At 62.2% G+C, this 14,866-nt stretch overlaps 1 protein-coding gene and 1 non-coding gene across 3 annotated transcripts; one reads left to right on the top strand and one right to left on the bottom strand.

Annotated features, from left to right (window-relative positions):
* Positions 1-3,061: 3,061 nt before the first annotated feature.
* Positions 3,062-3,168, bottom strand: LOC112427620 (U6 spliceosomal RNA). Its single transcript, XR_003019316.1, has one exon. It is a non-coding gene; the product is annotated as a U6 spliceosomal RNA (small nuclear RNA).
* Positions 3,169-3,566: 398 nt separating this feature from the next.
* On the top strand, positions 3,567-14,833 carry LOC105486354 (transmembrane protein 259). Of its 2 annotated transcripts, none has more exons than XM_011749210.2 (11): positions 3,567-3,919; positions 10,084-10,365; positions 11,172-11,271; positions 11,926-12,036; positions 12,287-12,409; positions 12,481-12,581; positions 12,665-12,722; positions 12,800-12,883; positions 12,964-13,096; positions 13,276-13,375; positions 13,589-14,833. In XM_011749210.2, exons 1-11 carry the CDS (start codon positions 3,695-3,697, stop codon positions 14,132-14,134), a joined length of 1,863 nt encoding a protein of 620 aa, XP_011747512.1. In that variant the 5' UTR covers positions 3,567-3,694; the 3' UTR covers positions 14,135-14,833. The 2 variants fall into 2 exon arrangements, with proteins under 2 accessions (XP_011747512.1, XP_011747520.1); XM_011749218.2 differs by having other exon boundaries at positions 3,640-3,919; positions 12,851-12,883.
* The last annotated feature ends 33 nt before the right edge of the window (positions 14,834-14,866 follow it).

The following is a 14,866-nucleotide window of genomic DNA, read 5'->3' as shown; positions in this document are numbered from 1 at the left end:
CGGGCTAACATGGTGAAACTCCGTCTCTACTAAAAAAATACAAAAAAATTAGCCGGGCGAGGTGGCGGGCGCCTGTAGTCCCAGCTACTCGGGAGGCTGAGGCAGGAGAATGGCGGGAACCCGGGAGGCGGAGCTTGCAGTGAGCTGAGATCCGGCCACTGCACTCCAGCCTGGCGACAGAGCGAGACTCAGTCTCAAAAAAAAAAAAAAAAAAAAGAAACCGGGAGGCGGAGCTTGCAGTGAGTTGAGATGGCGCCATTCACTCCAGCCTGGGCGACAGACTCTGTCTCAAAAATAATAAATAAATAAATAAATAAATAAAAATAAATATAAAAATCCGGGTGGTTCATGCATGTAATCCCAGCAATCCCAACCTGGGAGGCCGAGGCAGGCAGATCACTTGAGGTCAGGAGTTCCAGACCAGCTTGACTAATATGGCGAAACTCCGTCTCTACTAAAAAAACAAAAATTAGTTGGGCATGGGGGCGCATGCCTGTAATGCCAGCTACTGAGGAGGCTGAGGTGGGAGGAATGACTTGAACCCAGGAGGCGGAGGTTGTAGTAAGCCGAGATTGCGCCACTGCACTCCAGCCTGGGCGACACAGTGACACTCCATCTCAAAAACTAATAATAATAAATTATTAAAAATTTTCCGGTACAGCTGGGCTTGGTGGCTCACGCCTGTAATCCCAGCACTTTGGGAGGCCGAGGCGGGCGGATCACAAGGTCAGGAGATCGAGACCATCCTGACTAACACGGTGAAACCCCGTCTCTACTAAAAAAAAATACAAAAAATTAGCTGGGCGAGGTGGCGGGCGCCTGTAGTTCCAGCTACTCGGGAGGCTGAGGCAGGGGAATGGCGTGAACCTGGGAGGCGGAGCTTGCAGTGAGCCGAGATTGTGCCACTCACTCCAGCCTGGGCAACAGAGCGAGACTCTGTCTCAGAAAAAAAAAAAAAAAAAAAAAGTTTCTGGTACAGTCTCCTGTCAGGCAGTGCCGGCTCTCAGGAGACCTTAGCTCTGGCCCAACCCATGCCCAGGAAGACAGAGCTGGCACAGGCTGACCCCCAACCCGGATTCCCTGTATGAGCCGGCACAAGCGGACCCCCACACCCTGTTTCGCTATATGAGCAAGTACAGGACAGAATGAGAGGCTTGGGGCTGGAGGAACATGGAGGGAGAGTTGGGGCTCTGTTGGAGGAATCAAGGAAAGCTGCATGTAAGAGGAGGCAAGGGAGATGGGGTTTTGAAGCATGAGTAGGAATTTGACACATTTTATTTTCTTTTATTTTTAGTAGAAATGGGATTTGGCCATGTTGGCCAGGCTGGTCTCAAACCCCTGACCTCAGGTGATCCACCCGCCTCAGCCTCCCAAAGTGCTGCGATTACAGGCGTGAGCCACTGCACCTAGCCGACGAATCTCATTTTAGATTAGTGCTGACCATTTCTGTTATTTTGAGACAAAGGAAATTTGTAATGTGGCACTGTCTACTACTGTAGCCACTGGCCACGGGGCCGCCGAGCACTGGAAGTGTGGCTGGTGCCATCAGGGAAGCAAATACATTATTTTATTTTATTTTATTTATTTTATTTTATTGAGACAGAGTCTCTCTCTCTGTCACCCAGGCTGGAGTGCAGTGGCACGATCTCGGCTCAACTACAAGCTCTGCCTCCCAGGTTCACGCCATTCTCCTGCCTCAGCCTCCCGAGTAGACTCCCGAGTACAGGCGCCTGCCACCACGCCCAGCTAATTTTTTACAATGTTTTAGTAGAGACGGGGTTTCACCCTGTTATCCAGGATGTTCTTGATCTCCTGACCTCAAAAAATGTTTTAAAAAATTAGCTGAGAATGATGATGCATGCCTGTAATCCCAGCTACTTGGGAGGCTGAGGTGGGAGGATTGCTTGAGCCCAGGAGGTGGAGGCTGCAGTGAGCCATGATCATATCCCTACACTCCAGCTTGGGTGACTGAGTGAGACCTTGTCTCTAAAAAATAAAAATTAACAGGTCAGGCGCCATGGCTCACGCCTGTAATCCTAGCACTTTGGGAGGCCGAGACAGGCGGATCACGAGGTCAGCAGATCGAGACCATCCTGGCTAACACAGTGAAACCCCTTCTCTGCCAGGTGGGGTGGCTCACGACTGTAACCCCAGCACTTTGGGAGGCCGAGGCAGGTGGATCACGAGGTCAGGAGTTCAATACCAACCTGGCCAAGATGGTGAAACCCTGTCTCTACTAAAAATATAAAACAATTAGCTGGGCGTGGTGGCGGGCGCCCGTAATCCCAGCTATTCAGGAGGCTGAGGCCGAGAATTGCTTGAACCCAAGAGGCGGAGGTTGCAGTGAGCCAAGATCACGCCACTGCACTCCAGCCTGGGCGGCAGTGAGACTCTGTGTCAAAACAAACAAAAACCAAAACTTTTTTTTGGGTGGGCTTGGTGGGTCACACCTGTAATCCCAGCACTTTGGGAGGCTGACGCTGGCAGATTGCTTGAGCTCAAGAGTTCAGACCATAGGCAACATGGATCTACAAAAAACCCTGTCTAGACCGGGCGTTGTGGCTCATTCCTGTAATCCCAGCACTTTGGGAGGCTGAGGCGGGCAGATCACCTAAGGTTGGGAGTTCGAGACCAGCCTCACCAACATGGAGCAACCCAGTCTCTACCAAAAATACAAAATGAGCTGGGCGCGGTGGCGCATGCCTGTAATCCCAGCTACTTGGGAGGCTGAGGCAGGAGAATCGCTTGAACCCGGGAGGCGGAGGTTGCAGAGAGCCGAGATCGCGCTTCTGCACTCCAGCCTGGGTGACGGAGCGAGAATCCGTCTCAAACAAAAAAACCCCAAAAACAGAAACCATAGTATCCTCTTATGTAGGCAGGAGGGACTCAATACGTGCCCCTGAAGAGCATTTACTTACTGTTGCCCGAGGGCTACAGGGGCGGGTGCTTGAGTGGGGACGGCCAGATTGTCCTATCGCCAACCTCTGGTGCCAGGGGAGATGGACATCGGGGAGTCCGGGGAAGGGAAGCAAAACGAGCTGACCAGCTGCGGACTATAAGCAAAAATATGGAACGCTTCACGAATTTGCGTGTCATCCTTGCGCAGGGGCCATGCTAATCTTCTCTGTATCGTTCCAATTTTAGTATATGTGCTGCCGAAGCGAGCACGACTCGAACGTTCCAGCTACGGCTATTTAAAGGCCTTCAAACTAATTACCTTACAGTTAGGAGAACTTATGGTCAGTCTTATGCTTAGCATAACTTCCTAAAGTTGTATATTGCCAAATAAATTCTCTGCTTGCACTTACTTTGAGTGTCTTCCGTCACGCAAAATCCCATATCTTATCAAAATTTTACCGTCTTATACTGGCCTCCTAGACGCGGTGGATTGTGGGTGCAATATGCAAAAGAGGTGGGCCGGATGTAGCCTCGCCCCCTGGCGCAGGCCAGGGCGGGGAGGAAGCTTCCCCGGGCGGCCGCTGGTATCCCAGCGTTCCCTGCAGGCGCAGGGGGGCCGCTCTTGCCCGGCTTGGCGACTCGCTAGCGTCAGCAGGGCCGCAGCAGGACGAGGAGGCGGAAGATGGCGGCAGCGGCCGGGCGGCCGTAAGGAGCGCGGCGGCGGTAAGGGCGGCCGATGGCGGCCGGGAGGCGCCCTCGGACACCTGCGGGCCGTTAGGGCGCGACGCTGGGCGGCATGTCGGAGCACGCGGCGCCCGGAGCTCCGGGGCCCGGGCCCAACGGCGGCGGCGGCGGCCCGGCCCCTGCGCGCGGGCCTCGCACCCCCAACCTCAACCCCAACCCCCTCATCAACGTGCGCGACCGGCTGTTCCACGCGCTGTTCTTCAAGATGGCTGTCACCTATTCGCGGCTCTTCCCGCCCGCCTTCCGCCGTCTCTTCGAGTTCTTCGTGTTGCTCAAGGTGACCGCGGCGCCGACCCCCGACCCTTGACCCCAGCGCCCGGCCTGACCCCCATGTCTGCGACCTGCGACTGCGGCCCCTGGCCTCGCTGGGGACACCGAGCGCCACCCTGCACCCCCAGGCCTAGATCCGACCCTACCGGTTAGGGTCCTCCCTCGCGACCTCTGACCCTGGGATTGGCCAGGGACACCGTCTCGTGACCCCATCCCGCCCGGGGACGTACACCCGGGAGGGCCGGTTGCCACTGCACTAGAAGCCGCTGTTCTCTGGAAACCTCCATCTCAGCCCCCTCCAGGGACCATCCTGTCCCCGGCGACCGCCTTTCCCCGGTCCCTATCTACCCAGGCTTGGAGCCCGGTCCTGGCCTGCGACGGAGCACCTCCCGCCCTTTGACCCCTGACTCTACCGCCTGTGACCCTCAGTCCCGAGGCCTCTTTCCACTCCCCGTGTGCTGGCCCAGAACCCAGTCTGACCCAGGGCTCCCTTGGACCAGCCCCAGCCCTGGAAGTCCACTCCCCACTCTTCCTCCTGGTGGGTCTCTCTCCCTCCTTGTCGGCTTCCACCTGCCCCCACCTCGTTCCCCTCTCCTGAGCCTCAGGGGAATGTGACTTAGCTGAGGTCACCTCCCTAGGGTTAGAGGCAAAGTCACCGGCAGCAGCGTTCCAGCCCATCCCCGGCCTCCTCCGCTTGGTCCCCACCCCCTTCCTGACCCAGGAGTTCAGGTCTGTCTCCCGTGCCTCCTGTATGAGGCACCGACCTCTGCGTCTTGGCCTCTGTCCCCCTCCTGCCCTTCTCAGATGGCACAGAGGTCTCAGCCGTGCAGGACTGGCCTGAGTCCCTCTGAGAAGGAGTCTGTCTTGGGTGACAGGAGGGGCTCAGCAGCAGGTGCAGCCCCTCAGAAAACAAGTTGGCCGGGGTCCTGGACCACCTGGGGAAATGGAGACATGGCCGTTTTTGTTTTGCATCAGAACACCGCAGTGCTGGGGCTTGGGGGGTGCTGAACTTGCGCCGTGAGCTTTTTGGAGCTAGTCTGCAGAGAGGGGGCTGACGCTGGCGGGCCAGGCCTGTTGGTCAGGAGCCGGCTGCTCTTTTGGGCTCAGCAGGTGGAGCTGGAGCTTGGCCGTCCTGCAGACCTGCGTGTGGGTCCCAGCCTACCGCCGCCTCAAGGGAGGCCCCTTAGCCTCCAGATCTGTGGCCTCCCCAGGCCAGAGCTCAGCCCGTCATCCTTCCCACCGTCTTCCTCCCTGCAGCCCCCCAGAGTGGCGTGGTTGCCTCTGGGCATCTGAGCAGGACTGTGAAGGGTTACTCGGGCAGGCGGCCTTTCCCTGCTCTGGGGTCCACAGACGGGACCTGAAACTGTGGACGGAGGCTGGTCTGTGGACGTGGGTTTTCCTTCCATGGAGTAGCCTGGGTCCAGGATGGAGCCACTCTGTCCTTAGCTTTGTGGAGGATGTGTGCTGGGTGCCGGGCCAGGTGCCCCTGACAGAGCTCAGCCTCCCTGGGAGGTGCATCCCTGTTGCCTGGGCTTCCGTCCCACCACGTCCCAGTTTGGAAAGGGATCAAGCCTACCCAACTCTATCTCCAGGCAGGTACCACTCACAGGTGGTCAGATGGGGCTGGGCCAGAGCTGGAGGTCCCCCCTCTCCTGTGGAGGGTGGAGATTCTGGGGAGGTTCTTAGTGCCCCCCATCCCTCCTCTCTCAGCAGGGGGCTCTGGGCTGCGAGATCTCTGGGTGGTTAATTTTTTTTTTTTTTTTTTTTTTTGAGATGGAGTCTTGCTCTGTCGCCCAGGCTGGAATGCAGTGGCTCAATCTCGGCTCACTGCAACCTCCACCTCCTGGGTTCCAGCAATTCTTCTGCCTCAGCCTCCCGAGTAGCTGGGACTACAGGCGCCTGCCACCACAACCAGCTACTTTTTTTGTATTTTTGGTAGACATGGGTTTTGCCATGTTGGCCAGGCTGGTCTCAAAACTGATTTCAGGCGACCCGCCCACCTTGGCCTCCAGAAATGCTGGGATTACAGGTGTGAGCCCCCGTGCCCGGCCTGGGTGGGGAAATCGGTTCGTTGTGAATTCTCCACCAGGTAATCTGGTGGTTCAGAATCTGACCTTGCCGCCTTCACTTTTACTTATCTGCAAAGTGCAGGCTAGGACTGGCTCTCAGAGGCTGCCTTGAATTCCAGAAGGCTCTTCTGCTTCCTGCCCACCCGGCTTCCGGGGCTCTCCCTGCAGAGAGCCAGGTCCTCCCTGGTGCGGTCCCTTCAAGGTTTCTTCATTCTGTGGCCCCTGTGCTGCTGAGCTCCCAGCCCTGAGCTGGCATGGAGCCCCCCGGCCCTCCCCCATGCCTGGGTGGCTTCACGAAATGCCAGGAGCTCCCAGCCCTGAGCCAGCACGAGGCCCCTCAGCCCCTCACCCTTGCCTGGGTGGTTTTAGGAAATGCCAGGCAGTACCAGGTGCTGGGGAGAGAAGAGGCGGCAGGGGCCTGTGTTCCAGAGGCCCTGGGGAGACCTCCCTCCAGCCTCAGCACCCACCTCTGCTGGCCTTCATGTCCCCGAAGCCAGTGTGGCAGATACCGTCCATCCTCGGGTGCTGTCACTGGGTGCCCGCACCTGTGCAGTTGGGCTCCGGACCCAGGTGACCACTGAGTGGATGCCCACAGGGTGAAGGGGGTCTCGACTCAGCGCACTGGACATGGGCAAGGGCCCACCCCTAGCCACGGGGAGTAACGGGGCTCCTCTGGTGGGGTCGTTGTGAGGATGAAAGACAAGGTATATGAGACCCCAGGGGCCGTGCTCGGAATGGGGGACCTGTCACATTGAGGCCACTTTGTGAGGCTGCGGTAGAAGGAGAGGACCCCGTGGCCTGGAGGCCGGAAGCACCCCAGGTGGACAAAGGGGAGCCCCAGGTAGCGTTTCCTGGCCGGGGCTGAGGGCTCTGTGCCCCACCTGAGGAGGAGAGTGTGGCTCTGCAGGCTTGTCTGTCAGTCTGTGGGTCGCTCAAATACCCAGAGAGGGAGCAGGCTGCTCCTGGCCCTCCAGGTCTGTGGGGAGACAGGAAGGGAGAGGCCCACCGGGTGGCTGAGTGTTCGGGTGCCCTGGGAGCCGTGGCCAGAACATCCAGGAAGCTTCCTGGTGTGGTGAGCACAGCCCCGGGCTGGGGGAGGAGCTCCTGTGGGTGCAGCGGTGTGTGGGCTGACCCGGAGGAAGAAAGGGCCATAGGGGTGGGGTGACTCCTGTCGGGGGTGGGCAGGGCCTCCTGCCACAGCCAGTGGGACGGGGCAGGCTGTCTAGGCAGCTGGAGGGCGTGTGGGAAGGCGCTGGGGCTGGAGCAGGTGGGCAGCTGCTGGGGAGCTGGAGTCAGGGACAGGGCCATGGAGTGTGGGGTCTGTACCACCCAAGACGTGCCAGTGGCTGAGCCAGGCTGCGGGCGGAGGGTGGCCAGGGGCCCGTGGGAGCATTTGCAGTTGAGATCCCTGGGGAGGGCTGCTGTGGGTGTGGACGAGGCTGCCTGGGCGTGTGGTGCCAGGCCGGGCCAGGTGAGGTGTCTGCTGCAAGGTGGCTGATGACAGGTCTTGGGGAGGAGGACCCGGGACTCAAGATGAGCCTATGTCTGGCTGGGCGGTGCCTGCTCCTTGTTTTGTGGTGGGAGATTGTGGAGGAGCTGAGGCTTTGGTGGGAGCAGGCCTCGTCCAGTGGAGCAGATTCCTGGTCAGGCTGTCAGGGAAGAAGGACCGTGGTGGGCCCGGGCTGGGGGTTCCTGAGCCCGGTCAGCACGGAGCACCTGATGGGGCAGAGACAGTGACATCTGAGTCATAGCATCTGGGGGACTTGGCGTCTTCCACTGGAGTGTGTGCACATTGTGTGAAGACACTGGCATCCTCTCATCATGTCTGCTGTCTTCATAGGACAGGTCACTCACACCCTTCCTCAGGGCGACCCCAGGCGCTGCTCTTCTCTGTGGGGCCTTAAGTATGCAGCCTGGCACTGCCCCGGCCCCTCCCTCCTGGCCATGTGACCTCAGCAGGTCCAGGTCTGTCAGGAACTCTGCGTCAGTTCCTCATCTATAAACCAGGGATGGTAACAGCTGTGCGTCCCTTGGGAAGCGTTGGGCAGCCCCGACCTCGGCCCACTGTGTGTCAGCACTTTTTGGAACATCTTGGCACAGGGTCCATAGCTGTCCTGGGCACAGCTCCTGCTGGACGTCTGGGCCTGGAAGGCTGAGCATGGCCACCAGCGCATCCACTGTGGGCCTGGCCGGCCCCTCTCTCCTGAGGGTGCTGAGCCGAGGGACTGCTGGGTCAGCGTCTCTGACCGTGACCCACCACTGGGCCCAGCCTCTGTGGCTCCTGTCCCCAGATGCCATATGGGGGAAGTCCTAGGCTTTGAAGGCATCTCAGGCTCCAGGGCTGCCCACCGTTCATACTGCCCTCCCTGCCTCCCCCAGGACACAGGGGAACCCTCCCCAGCAGAGGGCCCTGCCCCCTCCTCCCGCCCACCACCCATTTGTAGCTTCGGCATCTGTGGGCGGGGACCTGAATTCGTAGTGGTCAGGGTTCTGCTGTCGCCTGTTTCTGCTTCAATCTCAGTGCTGTGCGAATTTCCATCCCCTGCACTCCTTTGGCTGTAAGGACTGGAAATGCAGTTCAGATCAGCCCAGGGGTTCTCCAGCTCCTGGACCTGGCGAGTGTGATGGGGCGAGCCCAGCTGCAGGTGCGGCTGGACCCAGGGCTTCATCTATGCTCAGACTCAGGGCCTCCCTCAGGTCACAGCACTGCGGCCGGGCCAGCAGTGGGTTGCTTTGCTGGGTCTGCAGAGGGCTCTGGAGAGGAGGCCCAGCTCCCTGTGGGAAGAGTTGAGGCTCCTGCTGGTCTTGCCCATGGCTCTGCGGCCACAGGTGGCTCACTGCGCCCCGGGCCTCGGTGCACCTGCCAGCAGGTCAGGGAGGGGTCCTGTGCTGCAGGCCTCTCTGGCTTGTGGTTTTGAGTCTGGTCAATTTTTCCCTGAGAGTCTGGGGTTCCATGCGGCCGTGGGCACCCCCTTGGCCCAGCTGGGTCCTCAGTTTCCCAGATCGGGGCAGCAGGTGGACGTGACCCTCACCAGGTTCGGGGGGTGATGCCTAGACCTCAGGTTGGGAGGTACAGTGGGCAGCCAAGCTGCCAGATGATGAGGTGGGCAGGTGGAAGAGGGGCTGCCCTGAACTGCCCCTAGAGGGCCCCCTCTGAGTTGTGCCTGCAGCATGCTGGGGCGTGGGCTCCCCAGGCCCTGTGGACGTTGGGGTGGGGCCGTCCTTGGCACTGCTGGGTGCTGAGCAGCATCCCTTGCCTCATCCACTCCATGCCGGGAGCTCCCCTAGTTGTGACAACCACAGATGTCCCCAGCATCCCCTGGGCAGGAGCCCCCAGGTGAGAGCTGCTGCCACCCCAGTTCATAGACTGTGCCTTGGGGGGCACGACAGCCTGGCCCTGCCGTGGAGGGCCACTGTCTCCCCAGCAGCTGCGGCTGGCCCCGCCAGGCCTGGGAGGGGTGCACAGGGCGCCCCGTCAGGTGAGAGAAGCTATTTTTAGCTGGTGAGATCAGGGGAGTGCTGGGGACACAGTGGAAGGTGAGGCAGGAAGCAGCAGGATGGGCTGTGGAGGCCTGTGCCGGTCTTTCGTAGGCAGTGGGCCCAGCTGGTGGCCCCTGGGTGGCGGCAGCACTCAGGCTGCTCCTTGCAGGGCGGGAGCTGTTGGCTGGCAGAGAGGCCTGGTGTGCTCCACTTGGTGGGTCTGAGTCCAGCCTCGTCTCTTCCTTGGTTCGGGGGGGTCCTGTGCACATCTGAGAGGGCCCCAGGCTGCTGGCTTCATCCGGCTCACCCCTGAGGAGGTGCGGGGCAGTCACAGGCCTTGCCTAAGCCCTGGGGGCCTGTCAGAGCCAGGCCACAGGTGGTAGAGCCCTTCCAGGGTTGGAGTGGGGTGTCCCCGGGATCCTCAGTCACTTGGGCTGCGTGAGGGGTTGGCCAGGTGCGGTCAGTGTGGGAGGGACCCAGGGTCCTCAGAGCCCAATTCGGCTTCTGGGGGTTCCTTCCTTTCCCCTGTCCTGGGCAGCCTAGCGCGCCCCACCATGTAGGACCTCAGGTGTCGGCTGCAGCGGGTCCTGGGGCAGCCCACTGACTGCCGGCCGTCCCCCAGGCCCTGTTTGTGCTCTTCGTCCTGGCCTACATCCATATCGTCTTCTCCCGCTCGCCCATCAACTGCCTGGAGCATGTGCGTGACAAGTGGCCTCGCGAGGGCATCCTGCGTGTGGAGGTGCGGCACAACTCGAGCCGCGCGCCCGTCTTCCTGCAGTTCTGTGACGGCGGAGGCTCCGGGAGCTTCCCGGGCCTGGCCATGGAGCCAGGCAGTAGCCTGGACGTGGAAGACGAGGAGGAGGAGGAGCTGACCATGGAGATGTTTGGGAACAGCTCCATCAAGGTGAGCCAGGACTGGGCTCAGCCGCGGCAGAGGCCGGTGCCCCATAAATGCTCGTGGCTGAAGGGGCAGTTCCTGACACAGACAGGATGTTGGGGTTCTTGACTTTCAGGGACCTGGCATGCAGACAGGCCTGCCATGGCTTTTGGTGGCCTGGGGGCTCTGAAGCCAAACCCTCCACCTGTCTCCCTGCTGGAGGCCTGGGCTGGGCAGACTCCAGCCTTCAAGAGTCCAGCTGTCCCGGGAGGGGATTGGCTGGGCCTGGGGGTGCGGTGGGCAGGAATAGCTGAGGGGCCTGGGGGCTGGGAGGTGAGAGCTCTGGGCCCATCCTCACCGTGCTGAGGTCCCCCGATGCCTGCAGAGGTGCTGGGTGCCTGGTCAGCTTGTGGTGGCCTCGGGCACTGGTGGGACCAGGTGGCTGTGTTGGGCCCCACGGCCTGGTGGGAGATCTTTTTGCTTCAGCAGTCAGGGTTTGGGGTCCCACCTATTCCCACAAAGCCAACCCCAAGAGTTTGAGCGTTTGGCCAGAGCATAATAGACCCCTCCATGGGGCCCACTGTCTGTGGCTGGCCCTTCCCCAGCTTCAGGACTCAGACCCACGCTTGGAGATGGCCTCCAGCAGGGCAGGCTTGGTGTTGAGGTGGGATCCCGGCTGAGGCAGAGGCACGTGCAGTCCACCCTGGCCTGGTCGGTGATGGGGCAGAGGCTGAGGCACCCAGCCTCTTCCTGTCAGCAGGACTGCATCCTCAGGCCAGGTCCTCACAGCCTGGGCTGGCGCTGCTGACGCCCTGGTCCCTGGTCGCCCACAGTTTGAGCTGGACATCGAGCCCAAGGTGTTCAAGCCGCCGAGTAGCACAGAGGCCCTGAATGACAGCCAGGAGTTCCCCTTCCCCGAGACGCCCACCAAAGGTAGGCCACCCACCAAAGGTGTGCTGCCTCACAGGGCTGCCCCAGCCATTGGGTGCCGGGGCGCAGGTGGGGTCCCTCCGAACATCCCCAGCCTGCTGGCCACATGCCCTGGACCATTCAGGGCAGCTCCGTGCCTCGACTTCCCCATCTGTCAGCATACGAGGCTGTGGGGACACCCTAGGGCCTGGGGTAACTGGCTCAGCTCATCCTCTCTGGGACCCTCTTGTGAACGGCAACTTGGAGGGGATGGGCCCCTTTGGCTGTGAGCTCGGAGTTCCGGCTGGCTGTGCTCAGGGAAGCCCCTGCCCCTGCCCATCTGGCAGCAGCAGGCGGTCTATCCAGAGGGCCGCGGCCTCTGAAGTGTTGGGGGTGTGCTGACAGGCCTCCAGGGCAGAGGGGCAGCCCTGCACCCAGCCAGCCCCAGCCAGGGACAGGGGCCACGGGAGCAGCCTGGGCAGCCTCTGAAGCACACAGGGCGGGACACCAGTGTGGGTGGGCACCATCCCGAGTGTCCATGTCGGGTCCTCCCAGCACCCACCGGGGGCCCAGGACTCAGCAGGTCTCACCCTCTGCCCCTCAACACCTGCCTCGCCTGGAGGCAGTGGTGGGGGATGGGGCGGGGGGCATTGACCTGCCCCTGGTTCTGCCCCGCAGTGTGGCCACAGGACGAATACATCGTGGAGTACTCGCTGGAGTATGGCTTCCTGCGCCTGTCGCCGGCCACCCGCCAGCGTCTGAGTATCCCTGTCATGGTGGTCACCCTGGGTGAGTCTGAGCTGCTGGGCTGGGGGAGCTCCATGGCGGAGCCTCTCCTCCTCCCTGGGGTCTCCTCCTGCAGGTGCGGGGCTGGGGGCTGTGCAGGAAGCACGGGGGTCTGCGCCACCCCAGGCGCGCTTCCCACGGCTGGGTTCCTGAGCGGTTTCCTAAGAACGGGCAGGGCCGGGAGGCAGGTGGGGCCTCAGCGATGGAACCAGCTGGGGCAGGGCTCCCGGCTCCCTGATCCACCCGCCCGCAGACCCCACGCGGGACCAGTGCTTTGGGGACCGCTTCAGCCGCCTGCTGCTGGATGAGTTTCTGGGCTACGACGACATCCTCATGTCCAGCGTGAAGGGCCTGGCGGAGAACGAGGAGAACAAGGGTGAGGCACGCCCTGGGCGGAGGTTGCGAGGCGCAGGTTGCGGCCGGCGCTCACGGCCCTCTCCGCTGCAGGCTTCCTGCGGAACGTGGTGTCCGGCGAGCACTACCGCTTCGTGAGCATGTGGATGGCGCGCACGTCCTACCTGGCCGCCTTCGTCATCATGGTCATCTTCGTGAGTGCCTCGGGGCGGGCGCGGGCGCTGGCGGGGCGGGAGCCAAGCAGCCCCTCACAGCCCCTCCCGCGCGCCCCCTGCAGACGCTGAGCGTGTCCATGCTGCTGCGGTACTCGCACCACCAGATCTTCGTCTTCATCGGTGAGTGGCCCGCCGGCGCGGGGCGGGGCGGGCGTCCTCCAGGCCCTCACCGGGCGCCTGCCGCCCTGTGCCCGCAGTGGACCTGCTGCAGATGCTGGAGATGAACATGGCCATCGCCTTCCCCGCAGCGCCCCTGCTGACCGTCATCCTGGCCCTCGTCGGTGAGGACCCCACCCGGCCTCCCCCGCCCTGCGCCGCACCCCACCCCGCCCGCTCCAATCGGCGCCGCCTCTCCCCGCAGGGATGGAGGCCATCATGTCCGAGTTCTTCAACGACACCACCACCGCCTTCTACATCATCCTCATCGTGTGGCTCGCGGACCAGTACGATGCCATCTGCTGCCACACCAGCACCAGCAAGCGGCACTGGCTGCGGTGAGCGCGGCGCGGGGGCAGGATGGAGAGGGTGCTGGTGGGCAGGGGTCGGGGGCTGATAGAGGGAGGGGTGTTGGAGCAGGGGACGGGGGGGGGGGGAACCCCAGGGGCGTGGCCTGGCCGGGTGGGACCTGCGGTGGGGCGGGGCAGCCCCGACGCCCTCACACCCCGCCCCGCAGGTTCTTCTATCTCTACCACTTCGCCTTCTATGCCTACCACTACCGCTTCAATGGGCAGTACAGCAGCCTGGCCCTGGTCACCTCCTGGCTCTTCATCCAGGTGAGGCCCAGGCGGCAAGCAGGGGGCGGGCCAGCCGTGCCTTTCCAAGCGGGAGAGGCCGCAGCCCGGGAAGAAGCCCTGCAGGGTGGGCCCAGGCGGGCAGAGGCAGCGGATGGTCCTGGGAAGAAGCCCTGCGGGGTGGGCTGCCCTCTGGGAGCAGTGGCTGGGCGGAGCAGGGGCGGCCCGTCCTGACTCCCGCCCGCCCTCCCGCAGCATTCCATGATCTACTTCTTCCACCACTACGAGCTGCCCGCCATCCTGCAGCAGGTCCGCATCCAGGAGATGCTGCTGCAGGCACCACCACTGGGCCCTGGGACCCCCACGGTGCTGCCCGATGACATGAACAACAACTCGGGCGCCCCGGCTACCGCCCCGGACTCTGCCAGCCAGCCCCCCGCCCTGGGCCCCGTCTCGCCTGGTGCCGGAGGGAGTCCCGGGCCTGTGGCCACGGCGCCCAGCTCCCTGGTGGCCGCAGCAGCCTCAGTGGCAGCAGCTGCTGGTGGTGACCTGGGCTGGATGGCAGAGACCGCTGCCATCATCACAGACGCCTCCTTCCTGTCTGGCCTGAGCGCCTCCCTCCTGGAGCGGCGTCCAGCCAGCCCACTGGTCCCTGCTGGGGGCCTCCCTAACGCCCCTCAGGACAGTGTCCCCACGAGTGACTCCGCAGCTTCCGACACAACTCCCCTGGCAGCTGCAGTGGGCGGGCCTAGCCCGGCCTCCATGGCCCCAACAGAGGTGCCCTTGGAGGCTGGGTCCTGAGCCGCACAGCTGAGCCGCCTCTGACCCCTGCTGGCTGGGCCTGACCTTCTGGAGCCTGTGGGGGCTGGGGAGTCGCCACCTCCTTCCTCTGGGACTGCCCAGCCTGTGTTGGGGGCTTTCAGGGTGTCATGGGGTTTGCCCGGAAGGCGGGCTTCCCTCCCCGTGGTGTGAGGTTGTGCCCGAGGCTTGTACCCGATAGTGAGCTGTTTGAGCTGGCCAGCAAAGAGAGGGGGTGGGGTTCCGTGGAAGGTTCTGGAGGGGGCTTAGTGAAAGGTCTGTAATGAACCGTCTTGAGGATGGAGTGGGGTCCCATGGTGCAGGTCTCTGAGCAAAGCGGAGGTGTGGAGGAGAGGCCGGGATGGATCGGGGCCTTGGACCCTAGCGCTGTCCCTTCCGGCCTCAGCCCGGCTCTGCCTGGTGCTCCCTGCAGTGCCTTCTCCATGGCCCGGCCCTCCCCGCGTGTGCACCAGGCCTGGGCTTCCCAGGAGAGTAGAGCTTGTGCCTCGGGCATAGGGACGTGGGGTGCAGGTGCCAACATCAGCAGCCAGGGCTGTGGGCCAGCCCCACTCGGGGTGGAGTGGGCCGGGGGCCAAACCAGTTACTCGGAGAGGAATGCGGAGGAGCGCTCATTCCATTCTATTTAATTGCAGTGTACAAAATTGTGTTTGTATATAGAATAAACTGTCTGTTGACAGCGGCCCACTGCGCTATGTGTGTGTCTTGAGCCCAAAG

This window comes from Macaca nemestrina, chromosome 20, assembly GCF_043159975.1.
Source record: "Macaca nemestrina isolate mMacNem1 chromosome 20, mMacNem.hap1, whole genome shotgun sequence".
NCBI lineage: Eukaryota > Metazoa > Chordata > Mammalia > Primates > Cercopithecidae > Macaca > Macaca nemestrina.
This window is presented reverse-complemented; position numbering and strand designations above follow the sequence as displayed.

What these genes read in the sequence shown, in the direction of transcription:
- LOC105486354 (XM_011749210.2), top strand. Translation starts at nt 3,695, where the DNA reads ATGTCGGAGCACGCGGCGCCCGGAGCTCCGGGGCCCGGGCCCAACGGC. An exon ending in AGTTCTTCGTGTTGCTCAAG is followed by an intron (nt 3,920 to 10,083) that starts GTGACCGCGGCG and finishes GCCGTCCCCCAG; the next exon opens with GCCCTGTTTGTGCTCTTCGT. An exon ending in TCGTCATCATGGTCATCTTC is followed by an intron (nt 12,582 to 12,664) that starts GTGAGTGCCTCG and finishes CGCCCCCTGCAG; the next exon opens with ACGCTGAGCGTGTCCATGCT.